The 15,617-nt window shown below is 42.4% G+C and overlaps 1 protein-coding gene across 1 annotated transcript in view; it reads right to left on the bottom strand.

Moving 5' to 3' along the window:
• Positions 1–15,617, bottom strand: part of LOC137433197 (uncharacterized) — a 726,873-nt gene that overhangs the window by 407,868 nt on the left and 303,388 nt on the right. The window contains exons 14-16 of the mRNA XM_078784000.1: positions 4,476–5,284; positions 3,636–3,680; positions 3,380–3,433 (exon numbers count right to left, since the gene is read on the bottom strand). Coding sequence (XP_078640126.1) covers positions 3,380–3,433; positions 3,636–3,680; positions 4,476–5,284 — 908 coding nt within the window. The remainder of the gene's footprint in view (positions 1–3,379; positions 3,434–3,635; positions 3,681–4,475; positions 5,285–15,617) is intronic.

Here is a 15,617-nt window from a genome sequence, read left to right as displayed (position 1 = left end):
CGAGCACGATGAGGCCATGCATTGTCATCTTGGAAGACAAAGTTTCCTCGAAAGGCTGCACGAGCAAATGGAAGCAATGTTTCTTCCAGAATGGCCCTGTACTTGAACTGGTTCAGGTTTCCATTCAGAACAACCAGGTCAGTTTTGCCCCCTGCATGAAAAGCAGCCCAAACGGTCAACCCACCACCTCCAGCTTGGACTCTTGGCACTATACAATCTTTGTTGTAGGCTTCATGCACTTGTCTGCGCACTCGGACGCGGCGATCTTGACGATAGACCAGAAATCTAGACTCGTCACTGAAGATCACGTGATTCCAGTGTCCTGGCTGCCATTGACGGTGCTCTCTGGCTCACTGCAATCGGTGCTGGCGGTGTTGTCTGGTCAGGCGTGGCTTTCTCAGGGGACGCCTGGCATGATTGCCTGCTTGAACCAGTCGTTGGTTTACTAGCCTTCTGGATACAAGCACATTTGTCAGTTGCTGCCACTCAGCCCTAAGCCGATTAGCTGACTTGGTACGGCCATTGCGGACTAACCGGTGGAGCTGACGATCATCCCTCCTTGTGGTTCTGCGGGGACGTCCTGGCCTCGATATTGGAGTAGGGACACCCCTCTGAGCATTTCGTTTCAGGATCTTTGACACCTGACCTTGAGTGATGCCATACTGCCGAGCAATAGCACGCTGTTTCATGCCGTAATTTCGTAAAGCCACCACTCCATGACAAATAGCATTGTCGAGGTGACGGACCATCTCCAGAGGAAGTGGCAATAACTTTTGGAGACGTGCAGCAGTTGTTTTCCACTAATACAGAACGCAACAACCCTTGTATACCCGACTGTGAAGCCAATCATCAAATAATAATAATAATAATAATAATACATTTATTTTATATAGCGCTTTTCAAGAAGCCCAAAGACGCTTTGACAGAGTACAAAAAACAAGTGCAAAAAGACAAAAATCAATAGGTAAATAATCAAAGCAAAAGGAAGGAGAAGGAGAAGAGATAGTCAGGGGTTAAATGCTGTGGGTTAAATGTTGAATGCAGTGTTGAACAGGTGGGTCTTGAGTGATGTTTTGAATGTGGTGAGTGAGGAGGAGTCTCTGATGGTGTGAGGTAGTGAGTTCCAGAGGGTGTTCCCAATGCACCTGTCTGTACATTTTGCCACGCCACCTGTGATATAATCTTGTTGTTGACTTCTTGCTGCGACAGACAATCAGTGACATGGTTCTTTTAACAAATAAATCACCAAAGTGTAAAAGAAACTCACCAGATTGATATACTGAGTTAAGAAAGTAAACCCAAGTCAAGAAAAAAAAAATATTCCATATTAAATGCCAAGTCTGTATATATATACACACACACACAGTGCGTATCAAAAAAAAGGTAATCCGAATTCAATGGGTTAATATGCAAAGGATATTTATTTTGACAATTTACATGTGGTTTACTAATTAAGAGGAGATCCTCAGCTTTCCATTGATACCTTCCATGCATCATTGCCATCACACATGACCGGGTACATGTTCATTGAAAATGACAAGTTCAAATCGCATTTTTAGAAGTTTGGCTCATCGATGCAAGTCAGGATAATTGGTGCAAAATGAACATCAGATGTGAACTTTTCTCAGGAATGATTGGCCTTTATGCACGCACACCTTCAACATATCCACCTCCCCTTTCAACACAAAGCTCACAGCGGCAGAGCATGCCCTGAACTGCTCGTCTCACCACAGCCGGGTCATTGCGCAAAGCATCCACTTCATGTCGAATACGGCCCTGCAATTCGTCAAGATCACGGGGAGGAGTTACGAACACCTTGTTCTTTAAATGTCCCCAAAGGAAATAATCACATGGTGTGAGGTCAGGTGATCTTGGCGGCCATTCCACTGCATGGTTGAGGGCGATGACTCGGTCTCCAAAGAGTTCCCTCAGTCGATCTCGGACAGCGATAAGACGATGTGCTGGGGCGCCGTCTTGGGCCCACCAGAGATATCTGAAGACACCACGAACCTGTCGCTCAAAGTTCTCCTCCAGCTGCGGAAAAACTTCATCATTGATCATCTGCAGATACCTGTTACCATTGACATTCCTTTGAAAGAAAAATGGTCCGATCACCTGACCACTTCCACAAAGTCCCAACCAAACAGTCCACTTTTGTCGATTCACGTTGGTGTCAAAATTAAATTCCGGGGGTTGTCCTGTCGGTGCATATTCAAGAACATTATGGGTATTGACCTTGCCGTCCATGGCGAAAGCAGCTTCGTCGCCGATAACGAGATACCGCAGGAAATTGACATCTGCTTCGCAACGTGCTATCAACCATCTGGCAAGCACCAGCCTCCTGGCAAAATCCCCTGGCGTAAGTTGATGCCGGATGTGAATCCGATATGGATGTTGGTGGAGGTCCAGTCTTGTGATTCGGTTGAATGTTGCCGAAGGCAATCCCGTCCCATTTCGTCTTGCGCTGGTATCCCTAGGATGCTCCAAAACTTTCTGCCTTACTGCTGCAATGTTCAATTCCGATCGCCCAGTGCGCCTCCTACCAGAATTCTCCTTGTTGCGGTTGAGGCTAGTGCCATGCTCTTGGTATTTTCTAACATTCGCCCAAATGGTTTTGGCTGCTGGAGGCTCCCGTTCTGGGAAACGTTCCCTGAACGTATCACGAGTTCACTGCAAACTTCCTGTTTGGTGAAAGGTTGTAACCACGAAGGTCCGCTGTTCAGTCGTAAGTTGAACCATCTTTTCAATGACTCAGACTGTCTCTAAACCCATACACTGTAGGCCCATCTTAAATACCCATCTTAAACAAAGGATGATGCAACCGGCGATTACCAGACCATCTTAACAATTTTACATTGTCAACTTGGCAGTCGACAAGTAATGCGTCCATTTAAAACTGTCTTGCACCGATTAGCCAAACTTGCAAAAATGCGATTTGAACTTGTCATTTTCAATGAACATGTACTCGGTCATGTGTGACAGCAATGATGCATGAAAGGCATCAATGGAAAGCTGAGGATCTCCTCATAATTGGTAAATCACATGTAAATTGTCAAATTAAATAACCTTTGTATATTAACCCCTTGAATTCGGATTACCTTTTTTTTTATACGCACTGTATATATATAAATCACTGTATACCTGCATGCAAGTATTCCCATATTTGAGGCAGCAGAGGCTTTGCAAGTAACCTGAATACTTAAGGACAGACTGTTTCATATGGTATTCAATGTAAGAAGAAGCAACGCATAATCACAAATCGGGGATGACACATGTATAAATGATATCAGTTGACCATATAGATGGTATTTATATTTATCTTGGGATCTCTGCCTCAGAAGTAGTTTTGACATAAGGTTATACACTCGAGGTTTCTTACCGGTAATCCTGCAGGTCCAGATGAGCCGCGTGGGCCCAGCAACCCGGGTTCACCCTGCGTGACACATCACCGTTTCCAGGTACAACACAAAACACCAGGTATTCATAAATCTGCATACAAGGCCTTCTATCTGAACCAGAGCCAATACTGTACATTTTTCAAATGAAGCCCTTTACAGTTTCACCACGTCAAATTCCAATCGGGATTAAAGATGAAAAAACGTTTTAAAAGGAGTTGCAATTGTTACGAAACATACAATCTCTCCTGGTGCACCATGGGGACCAGCATCACCACTTTCACCCTGAAAAGAAGAGAACAAAATAGTAAAATGCCAATCACACCAATGTTTGCTGCAAAATTTAAGATAAAAAATAATAAGCACTGTTTTTGAAAAGTGCAGCCAAAACCCAAGCTCCGTGTTTCCATTAGCATGGTAGAGCTAGAACCACATCCAGCCAAAACGACGCTCTATGTCTTCATTAGCATGGTAGAGCTAGAACCAGATCCATCCAAAACCATGCTCCATGTCTTCAATAGCATGGTAGAGCTAGAACCTGATCCAGCCAAAACGATGCTCCATGTCTTCGTTAGCATGGTAGAGCTAGAACCTGATCCACCCAAAACCATGCTCCATGTCTTCATTATCATGGTAGAGCTAGAACCTGATCCACCCAAAACCATGCTCCATGTCTTCATTAGCATGGTAGACCTAGAACCTGATCCACCCAAAGCCATGCTCCATGTCTTCCCTAACATGGTAGAGCTAGAACCTTATCCACCCAAAACCATGGTTCAAAGGCTTCATTAGCATGGTAGAGCCAGAACCTGATCCAGCCAAAACGACGCTCCATGTCTTCGTTAGCATGGTAGAGCTAGAACCTTATCCACCCAAAACCATGGTTCAAAGGCTTCATTAGCATGGTAGAGCTAGAACCTGATCCACCCAAAACCATGCTCCATGTCTTCATATCTTCATTAGCATGGTAGAGCTTGAACCTGATCCACCCAAAACCATGATCCATGTCTTTATTAGCATGGTAGAGCTAGAACCTGATCCACCCAAAACCATGCTCCATTGGCATGGTAGCGCAAGAACCTGATCCGCCAAAACCATGCTCCATGTCTTCATTAGCATGGTAGAGCTAGAACCTGATCCACCCAAAACTATGCTCCATGTCTTCATTAGCATGGTAGAGCTAGAACCTGATCCACCCAAAACCATGCTCCATGTCTTCATTAGCATGGTAGAGTTAGAACCTGATCCACCCAAAACCATGCTCCATGTCTTCATTAGCATGGTAGAGCCAGAACCTGATCCACCCAAAACCATGCTCCATGTCTTCATTAGCATGGTAGAGCTAGAACCTGGTCTGCCCAAAACCATGCTCCATGTCTTCATTAGCATGGCAGAGCTAGAACCTGGTCTGCCCAAAACCATGCTCCATGTCTTCATTAGCATGGCAGAGCAAGAACCTGATCCACCCAAAACCATGCTCCATGTCTTCATTAGCATGGTAGAGCTAGAACCTGGTCTGCCCAAAACCATGCTCCATGTCTTCATTAGCATGGTAGAGCTAGAACCTGGTCTGCCCATAACCATGCTCCATGTCTTCATTAGCATGGCAGAGCTAGAACCTGATCCACCCAAAACCATGCTCCATGTCTTCATTAGCATGGTAGAGCTAGAACCTGGTCCGCCCAAAACCATGCTCCATGTCTTCATTGGCATGGTAGAGCTAGAACCTGATCCACCCAAAACCATGCTCCATGTCTTCATTAGCATGGTAGAGCTAGAACCTGGCCCGCCAAAAACCATGCTCCATGTCTTCATTAGCATGGTAGAGCTAGAACCTGGTCCACCCAAAACCATGCTCCATGTCTTCATTAGCATGGTAGAGCCAGAACCTGGTCCGCCAAAAACCATGCTCCATGTCTTAAGGACAGACTGTTTCATATGGTATTCAATGTAAGAAGAAGCAACGCATAATCACAAATCAGGGATGACACATGTATAAATGATATCAGTTGACCATATAGATGGCAGAGCGAGAACCTGAGAAAAATGTCTTCATTAGCATGGTAGAGCCAGAACATGATCCGCCCAAAACCATGCTCCGTGTCTTCATTGGCACGGTAGAAGCCAAAACCAAATGTCCTTAATTTTTTACATACATGTAGCGTCTGTCATACATCAGAGCCGGCAATTGGGAGTGTTCGCTCAGTTGTCCCACATATGAGCACATCTCAAAGATAAAGTTTTATCTGACTTGTTAAGAATCTTTTAAAGTAGGCAATTGAACAACACTGTTTATCATGACAGCAAAGTGAGCACAGCATGATAGCTCAGTGCAAACATCCGCATATTTGAGTTTCATAGCTCTTAGTTTGATACCACAGAGGAAGAAGTAACCAAACACCTGGCGTTGTGTTACGTGCTTGCAGGGGGTGTCACACCGCAGTGCACACTATACTTGGGAAGACATGGTAATCTGGTAGACACAACTAATACTTTCATTTGTGGATGAAAATGGAAGAAAATGGATCTCACAGCAGTACTGTGTTTCAGAGTAGGCATTTGGTCTTTTGTTAGTGTTGGGAAGATTAATCCCACACCCTTTCCAGAGTGTTAGAAACTGCCAAGCAGCTTCGTGGGTGAGGAATACACTCAGTGGTTTAACGTTGCGTTGCTAGTGGTAGCCGTTAAGGCAGGCACTTCGAATTTAGACAGCGTGTCGGAGGTAATTGCTTGTATGTACTCTTTGGGAAAAACACCATGGTATCCCTGATGCTCCCTAACAACCAATGCTAGCTGAGTGATGCCCAGCTCAAGGCCCATCCAACTGATGAGAACTGCAGAGACCATGGACATACCCACAGAATACACTCATTTGAAACAAATAGAAAAAACTGAATGGGCTAAACAGCTGGACATGGTGAGTAAAAAACAAACAAACAATGCTCTCTCTCCAACAACACGACACAACACAACACCACACCCCACACACACACACAACACACGTCACCATGTCCAACCCGAACATTAAGCCAGCCATGTTAATGCCGCAGAAACTTAAAAACAAGAATGAACACACCCATTTCTCACCCCTAATTGGTGAGGCCTAATTGCAGGAGATGCCATTAATGTTGAGAACTCTATATGTAATAAAATTGAGGAAAAAGTTGTGATGTTTGTGCAGAGCAGTACTGATTCATCTATTGACAAAGGCCTTGGCAACTATGAGTAGATTTGACTTTTCATGGAATGTCTTAGAACAATGGAGTTGCAGTCTCACAGGTTGGTCTGTGAGATTTTGCAACTGGCTCTGGAGGCCAGCTTTGATACGTGGTCTGTCAAGGAGACGTTGTAGCTTATGTAGAGGCCTAGAAAGTCTGCAGACGACCTCATGTAGTGGCAGACCTTGCAATGATATGAGTGGTTCGTTTAACGATCTTTCCAGAGCAACAGGCAGAGACTGATATTTGTCGAGGATAAAAGAGATGTTCCATTGATCAGCGTCTTATTCATTTAAAATCTACAGAAAGTGACACAGATGGTGCTTACTCATCAGTGGAATGGAGGTACTGTATGACACAACGTGGATTCCTGTACAAAGGAAAAGAGCTGATTTAGTGCTGGCATTTCAGGACTTCCCCTTCCTTCGAGGAAGGGAAAGTGCTCGCTCCAAGGAAGTGCAAGTCCTGAAATGTTAGCGCTTTCTCCAAGTTTTTCATGATGGATAACCTGAACCGCTTTGTTTTTATATACTCTTGCGTCGCTCATGCAAACCGCTTATTCTTTGCTGGAATTATCAACTACCATCAGAGAGGTTGCTCATATAGATGAGAAACAATTAAGACTGGGCCAAAGACTGACTTGGCACACTCCAGCCTCCTCCACAAGAGGAGAGGATAAAATTGGAGAACGACACAGGAAGGATTATATTGACAACATATTGACTTCACGAGTGGAGCACAATAGAATGCCAGGTATACAGGTGGCTGCCTTGCATGCTGCACCCAGTAAGCTCATGGTAAGCATTTGTCTTTCTTTTGGTTCATCAAACATGACAAATTTAAATATCACACATCATCACAACATAAATATGCAGAAAAAGAGAATGATTTATAAATAAACAAATAAATAAATAAATAAATAAATAAATAAAACCTTACCAGATTATGACAAGAAACTTGATAGTAAGGGAAACATATGAAAATCTGTTAACTAAATTGTTACCAAAAAATTTCTTCCCCAATATGTTTGTAAAGGTGTGTAATAACATGTGTTAAAATGTTGAAGGTCAACTCCCGTGGGAAACCCAGAAAAAAAGCTGTTGAATTCGGGTACCGAAAAATTATTTTCGAGAATTTTTATTTTTTTTAATCGGCCCTTAAGTAACTTATGAGGGGTCAAATAAGGGTTTTTCATGATTCTGAGTTGATTGTTAACATTTATATTTCACCACAGACACTCCTTTGTGGAAAAATAATTTCTAAATATATCTCATTTTCTACTTTGCAGGACATGGAGTCTAGCAATATGGATGAAGACGTTACTCCACCTGTGCTCAATTGCTTCATCTGTGCACGCTCGGAGACACCAGCTGAAAGGCTCATACAGGCAACTCCAAAGGGATACTCAACTTTATTGAAACAAGCAGAAACTGTCGAAAATGTTACTGTTGTGGAACGTGTGAAGGAGGCTCAAAAGGAAGGAAAACTGAGGTACCACCAGAAGTGTAAAAATGATCTGTACAATAACTTTGTTGCAACCACCAAGAAGTCAGCTCAAGCATCAAAGGCAGAGAAAGAGTCATCAAAGTTGAAGAGAAGACGCACTACTTGTGAGTTCAGTTCATCAACTGGCTGCAGTTCTAGAAGATCACAGTCAGTTGACCTCCTGTATAAGGATGTATGCATTCTTTGCAACCAACCAGCCCAGCTCTACAAAAATAATCCAGCACAAGCTAGAAAGAAATACAGAGTGCCAGATAATTTGACTGCAGATACACTGAAGGCAAGCTTGCTGAAGACAGCACGGAGTCGCGGGGATGACTGGGGCACTGAAGTCACTGGACGCCTGGAAGGGATCAACGACTTGGTAGCAGAAGAAACACTGTACCATTTGCGATGCAAACTTATGTTTGCGAGAGGTGACAGTTTGTCCAAGACTGATGAGGAAGGAAAAAGGAAGAGAGGACAGAGGAGTATTGATGAGGAGCGAGAGGCAGTTTTTATTGAATTCTGCGAATGGTTAGACTCAGAATTAGAGCATGGGGTAATGAACATGGACCAAGTCCATGAAAAGCTGCAGGAGTTTGATCAGTCACCAGAGAAGAGCCTTTCTTATTCAAAGCATTGGCTAAAGATAAAACTTCTAGAGAAATACGAAGACACCTTGTATTTCACAACACAGGAAAGAAGGGCAGATGTACTCTGTCTCAAAGATGGCACCGACAATATTCTGCAAGAGCATCATGCTAATCTTGACCATGGAGATGAGAAGACTCAGATCATAAAGACGGCACTCAAGTTCATATCCAATGATATTGCCTTGATTGATTTAGGTCCAAAGTCATACCCCACCACACACAGTATGACTGACATCGATAGTCAGCTGACACTTGTTCCTGCAAGCCTTCAGATGTTCTTGAGACCGATTGTCAAGACAGACGTCCCCGCGACTCCGTGCTGTCTTCAGCAAGCTTGCCTTCAGTGTATCTGCAGTCAAATTATCTGGCACTCTGTATTTCTTTCTAGCTTGTGCTGGATTATTTTTGTAGAGCTGGGCTGGTTGGTTGCAAAGAATGCATACATCCTTATACAGGAGGTCAACTGACTGTGATCTTCTAGAACTGCAGCCAGTTGATGAACTGAACTCACAAGTAAGTAGTGCGTCTTCTCTTCAACTTTGATGACTCTTTCTCTGCCTTTGATGCTTGAGCTGACTTCTTGGTGGTTGCAACAAAGTTGTTGTACAGATCATTTTTACACTTCTGGTGGTACCTCAGTTTTCCTTCCTTTTGAGCCTCCTTCATACGTTCCACAACAGTAACATTTTCGACAGTTTCTGCTTGTTTCAATAAAGTTGAGTATCCCTTTGGAGTTGCCTGTATGAGCCTTTCAGCTGGTGTATCCGAGTGTGCACAGATGAAGCAATTGAGCACAGGTGGAGTAACGTCTTCATCCATATTGCTAGACTCCATGTCCTGCAAAGTAGAAAATGAGATATATTTAGAAATTATTTTTCCACAAAGGAGTGTCTGTGGTGAAATATAAATGTTAACAATCAACTCAGAATCATGAAAAACCCTTATTTGACCCCTCATAAGTTACTTAAGGGCCGATTTAAAAAAATAAAAATTCTCGAAAATAATTTTTCGGTACCCGAATTCAACAGCTTTTTTTCTGGGTTTCCCACGGGAGTTGACCTTCAACATTTTAACACATGTTATTACACACCTTTACAAACATATTGGGGAAGAAATTTTTTGGTAACAATTTAGTTAACAGATTTGTGAAATATCTCATAAAATGCCCTTACTATGATAACTGAAACTATGTTAGAATCTATGGAATATTGTAAATTACATTTCCTTTCATTTTTAGCTGAACAAAATATAGGCCTTGGAATTTTCATCAATTGATATTGTACACCGCACCTTTCCTATGCCATCTCCAGGCAGTGCAAATCGTCATTGCTGGGCACCGAAGGGGGCTCGGCAGTGACGCACGCTGAAAGGTGCAGTGACGCACGGCAGTGACGCAGTTTTTACTGTTTGTTTGTTTTCTTATTTGTTTTCTTTCTTGTTTGTTTGTTTGGGCGATATCTCAGCCATCCTTTGAGCTAGGAAGCTGAAATTTCGGCACAATAGTGAGCAAGTCCTTTTTCAAAAACAGTATTTTTTGTTTTTTGATTAATCAATTAATTGAGGAGTTATTTAATTATTAGCGATTAATTAAGTACTTATTTAATTAATCAAATTTCCTTTCTCTTCTGACCATTAACTCAGGCACCTTTTGAGTTAGGAAGCTGCTATTTCGACATGCCAATGACCAGGTGATTTGGCTGCAAAAGCTATTTTTGATTTATTAATTAATCAATTAATCGATTAATTATTTAATTATTCGATAAATGGCTAAAATTTTTGTTCTCTTTAAGTTACAGATTCTGATGAAATGGTGGTGGTTTATGTGTTCTCTGACCGAATTGATTAATAATTTAATTTTTTTACGATTATTATTTATTTATTTTCATTATTAATCATTTATTTATTTTCTTTCTCATTTGGCCAATATCTCAGGCACCTTTTGAGCTCGGAAGCTAATATTTGGACATGAGTGACCAAGTGATGTGGCTATCAAGGATATTTTTGATTTATTGATTGATCAATTAATCAATTAATCGATTAATTATTTAATTATTCGATTAATTACTAAAAAAAAATATATTTCAGTTACAGATTCTGATGAAATGGTGGTGGTTTATGTGTTCTGTGACCGAATTGATTAATAATTTAATTTTTTAATGATTATTATTTATTTATTTTCATTATTAATCATTTATTTATTTTCTTTCTCATTTGGCCAATATCTCAGGCACCTTTTGAGCTGAGAAGCTAATATTTGGACATGAGTGACCAAGTGATGTGGCTATCAAGGATATTTTTGATTTATTGATTAATCATTTAATCGATTAATTATTTATTGATTAACTGATTAATTATTTCATGATTAATCAATTAATTATTTAAATTTTTTATGAATGACTTATTTAATTAAATTCCTAAAAGATACATCTTCGGATGAAGCACTAGTGGTTTAGTTATGCTATTAGCCAATTGATTAAGAAAATATTTTGTGATAATCTTTTATTGATTTTAATTATACAATTAATCAATCAATTAGCGTACACCTCTCCCTCCCAATGCAGCCTCCATGAGCTGCACTGCGGTATTGCCGGGGCGCCACTGTAGGATATTTAATTATTTGGCATGGGGGCGGTGTACTTTGAATGTATCTGTACTTGTTTCTAATTTATTTTCAACAGACAACGATTATGTTAAGCAGCTTCAGAAAATAGCAACTATTTATAATATAATATGCGGTACTTTTTAATATCTTGATTTGTACAAATACAGCATCACGTACCCTGTGATTAAAACTTTGTACCTCAGGCTGTGTGAACAGAACAAATTAATTGGGGAGATATGCCTAATTGTTTCATTAATAGACTATAGAACTAAGAACTGAAGCATAAATGAGAGAATATCCAATTTGCAATAATTACCGATTTCTGTGACATCACCAAATTTTGGTGATGTGATGACATGTGACATCACCAAAAAGAGAGTTTTAAATCCCACAATGCATAATTTAAGAAGTTATGTTTTCCTCTCTATTTGTCTGTCTGTGAGCAAGATATCTCAAAAAGTTATGGACAGATTCAGACAAAACTTTGTGGATAGGTTGGGTGTGTCACACGGATGAATTTATTAGATCTTGTTAATGATCCGGATCCGGAAAACGTGAACTTTTGAAGCGATTCTTCAGCGTTAAGAGATTAGCTAAAAAACAATATATAGCAAGATATCTCAAAACGTTGTGGATGGATTCGGATGAAACTTGGTGGGCAGGTTGGCTGTGTGGCAAGGACACGACTTTTTTTAGACTTTGATGAGGATCCGGATGCAGATCTGGCCTATCAGTCGTGCACAAAACCTAAACTGTTTAGCCTGGTGAAGGTATGCGTTTTACCAAGTGCCATTCTGGTTTGTTTGACTGTCATGCACTTCTAAACCATTGGACGGATTGAGTTGGAAGCTGCTCGTTGTGCACAGGAAGGTTTTGGATGATTAAACATTTTTTATAACATCGGCATGCAAATTCTCCATGTAAATGTGTAAGGGAGTATAACAAGTCATGATAAAATATCCCAATTGTCTGCACAAAAACCGTAGCGATTCTCTAAATGTAAATGTGTATCATATAGCACCACCTGTTGGAAGGCTGTGTCGTGACTTCTAGTTTTACATGCATCATTTTCTTCGTGATGGTGCAGGCAGAATCAAGTCAACAAGCTTGTTCTTCACATACTGTCGCTCCGCCAGCAAACACTTGGTTAGTGAGGTGTGGTTTAAAACCAGGAACAACCAATCAACTCTCAGTACAAGAGGATGAAGCACGAGGAGGAAGAAGAAGGTCGTTGTTTTTACGTGGACTCTCTCTACTCGTCTCGAGGGGTTTTGCGCTAAAAGGCGCAATAACATGGAGTGGGTAAATACTGTATTTCACTGTTCTTTGGTTTCCCTTGGGACTATCAGCAGAGTTCCACTTTACCACCTGCTCGCTGCTCCTGACAACCTGACAAACTTTTCTACTTCCCGGGTTTTTTTTTTCTTCCGCAATTTTGGATCGCCTTTTGCTGGTGGAATATTCATTTTGTTTTAACCACCGCTCTGGTCACCCTAAAGCATTGATATTTTCGTCTCCTGAAAAATCAACAATTCAACAATGGGTTTACTCACAAGCGTTTACCCACAAGCACGGGTTTACTCCAGTTTTGTCACGTTTGTCTAGCGTAACGGAGACGGAGGATTGCGAGCAAGCATCAAACCATCGTATGACCACACATGAGTAGAAATTTACGCACACCTAATTTCTACACCTGTATTATGTCATAAATCATAAATTAATCCATCGATAAGGACAGGTTGTTTGCTACCAAATATAATGAAAAAAATTATATTGCAGTATTTAATACTTTAATAAAAAGGGCACTCATCTTGGTGTAAGGAGAGTTAAATGACCCTGTATATGCTTTGCACTGAACCAAATGCAGAATACTTAGCAAGCATGTCACTATCACCTGAAAAAGTCAGCTTTACATCCCAAAGGTTTTACTCGGTACACAAAATACATACGAATTGATCTGGCATAATTATTGTTTCACGGCTTCTCACCCTCTCTCCTGCTTCACCAGGGGAACCAGATGGTCCTTTGGTGCCAAACTCTCCCTGTGAAAACAACAATGTTATTAATGTAGTATTTGCAAGATTACAAAAAATTTCTGATCTGTACTTATCAGATAATTTCAGTTTCTTATTGGGATAAGGGAAGTGCAGTAGATGTGGCATATCTAGAGTTCAAGAAGGCATTTGATAAGGTGTCACATAGGAGGTTGTTAGATGATGTGAAGGCTTGTGGAGTAGCTGGTAGAGTCGCTAACTGAATTGGAAACTGGCTTAATGATGGGAAGCAAAGAGTGGTTGTGAGTGGGAGGATGTCTTGCTGGGAGAATGAAAGTATGAGTGGGGTATCTCATGGATTGGTACTGGCACCATTATTATTCGTAATTTACATCAATGATATGGACAATGAGTAAGTAGTTCTTCCAACTTTTGTGATGACAAAAAACTTGCAGGTAAGGAAGATTTGAAAGAAGGACATGATCAGCACCTTGGTGATGATTCTATGCCTGCTCCACTCATCCCTTCTGCCTCCCTCTCTTCCCACCATCCCCCTTCTGTCCATCCTTCTCTCTCCCACTCCACAAATAATTTGAGTCGATAAACTGATATGTTGCATTTATGGGAGTTTGATGGAGCACAGGCATGATGGGACAAATGATGTCCCCCCTTGAATTACATTTCCTTGTATAATTACTAGACTACGGATTTTTATGTTAAGAAAATAGGCCTTTTATGTTTTGAAAAGCGGATTTTTTTTTTTTTATGTGAAAAAATCCCGAAATATTTTTTTCCCCCGTTTTATTCATTTTTTATTATTACCAAGTTTTTCAGAAATCAGTCAAAAAAAGAACAAAAAATGGTAAGCTTTTTCCTGCACAACATTAAGCACTTTGGGCTAGTAAACAGGTAAAAAATGACGTTCAGGTACCTTTATTGCAACCGCATTGTTTGATAAGTAGAGGACTAGAAGAAATTGACAAGACCCTTTTAGGAACGGTTAAAGTAGGTGTTTGAAATCATTATCTTGGTAATGTTCTCCTTGGTGAGGCGGTGTCGGCGGTCGGTGAGGACGTTTCTGTAGACGGAGAAGGACCTTTCCACGTCGACGCTGACGATGGGGCAGTACCTCAAGAGGGGGATGTCAGCAAGCTTGACTCCAGCCGGCACACCAACCTCAGATCCATGCTGATCTCCATCCAGGATCAAAGCCACTGTCCTCAGCACACCAATGTCGGGATTGCGCTGCAGCACCGCCTTGAACTTGGTGAGCAGGATCTCCTTACGGCAGCCTCGGATCTTTTCGAGCTCCTCCTTGACCTGATCAAGGAGCTGGAAGGCCTTGGCCAGCTCCATGCCGGCCTCCTCCAGCTGCTTAAGGATCTTCGGGATGAACGACACGTGGGCATTTAAGAAGACCAAACTGAGCTTGATGTCCGCCTTTCCGAACAGGTCCTTGGCACTCCGGATTGCCATCGCGTCGTCATCGTTCAGCTGGTCCACAATGTCCTTGACGGCCTCGAAGTGCTCGGCGTAAAACACCGCGGCGTCGATCCACGTCCCCCACCGAGTCAGAATGGGCTCCGGGGGGAGAGAAAGATTGGGCTGCTGCTCCTTCCAAAAGACAACACGCGACGGGGCTTTGACGAACACCTTCTTCGTCGTGGCAATCAGGTCGTTGACGTCCTTCAACATTTCTCGGACTGTCTCGCAGACACGGTGGAGCGCGTGGGCAACGCAAGTCACATGCAGCAAGTCCGGGAAGAGTTCCTTCAGGGCATGGCCGGCCTTGATCATATAGGCCGCGGCGTCGCTGACGAGGACCTTGAGGCACTCCGGCTTGAAATCAGGCCAAAGATAGCGCAGCGTGTCATTGACTGCACGCGCGATCTCCCCGGAGTTGGTCTTCTCCAGAAACATGCACTGGACGAGGTGGGGACGAAAGTACCCCTCCTTGGACAAGCGTCCCGCGATGATGTTGGCCACATATCGACCTGCCGAATCGGTCGTCTCGTCGACGGACAGCCAGATGGGCTGCTGTCCGAGGTCGGCACGGATCCCCGCCAAGGCCTCGTCGTAGCACTTGTCGAGGTAGTGCTTTCAAATCCAGCTTTCATCGGGGATCTGGAGAGTGATGTGCTTCTCCAGGAACGACCGGAGGGCAGGGTTTTCCAATTTCGACCATGGGATGCCAGCGGCCAGCATGGCCTGGCACAGCTCCTGAGCCACGACGTCGCACTTGTGCCTCTTTCCGCCACCAAAGTCCTCCA

The sequence above is a fragment of the Myxine glutinosa genome, chromosome 8 (assembly GCF_964187855.1).
Source record: "Myxine glutinosa chromosome 8, kmMyxGlut1.1, whole genome shotgun sequence".
Classification (NCBI taxonomy): Eukaryota; Metazoa; Chordata; class Myxini; order Myxiniformes; family Myxinidae; genus Myxine; species Myxine glutinosa.
This window is presented reverse-complemented; position numbering and strand designations above follow the sequence as displayed.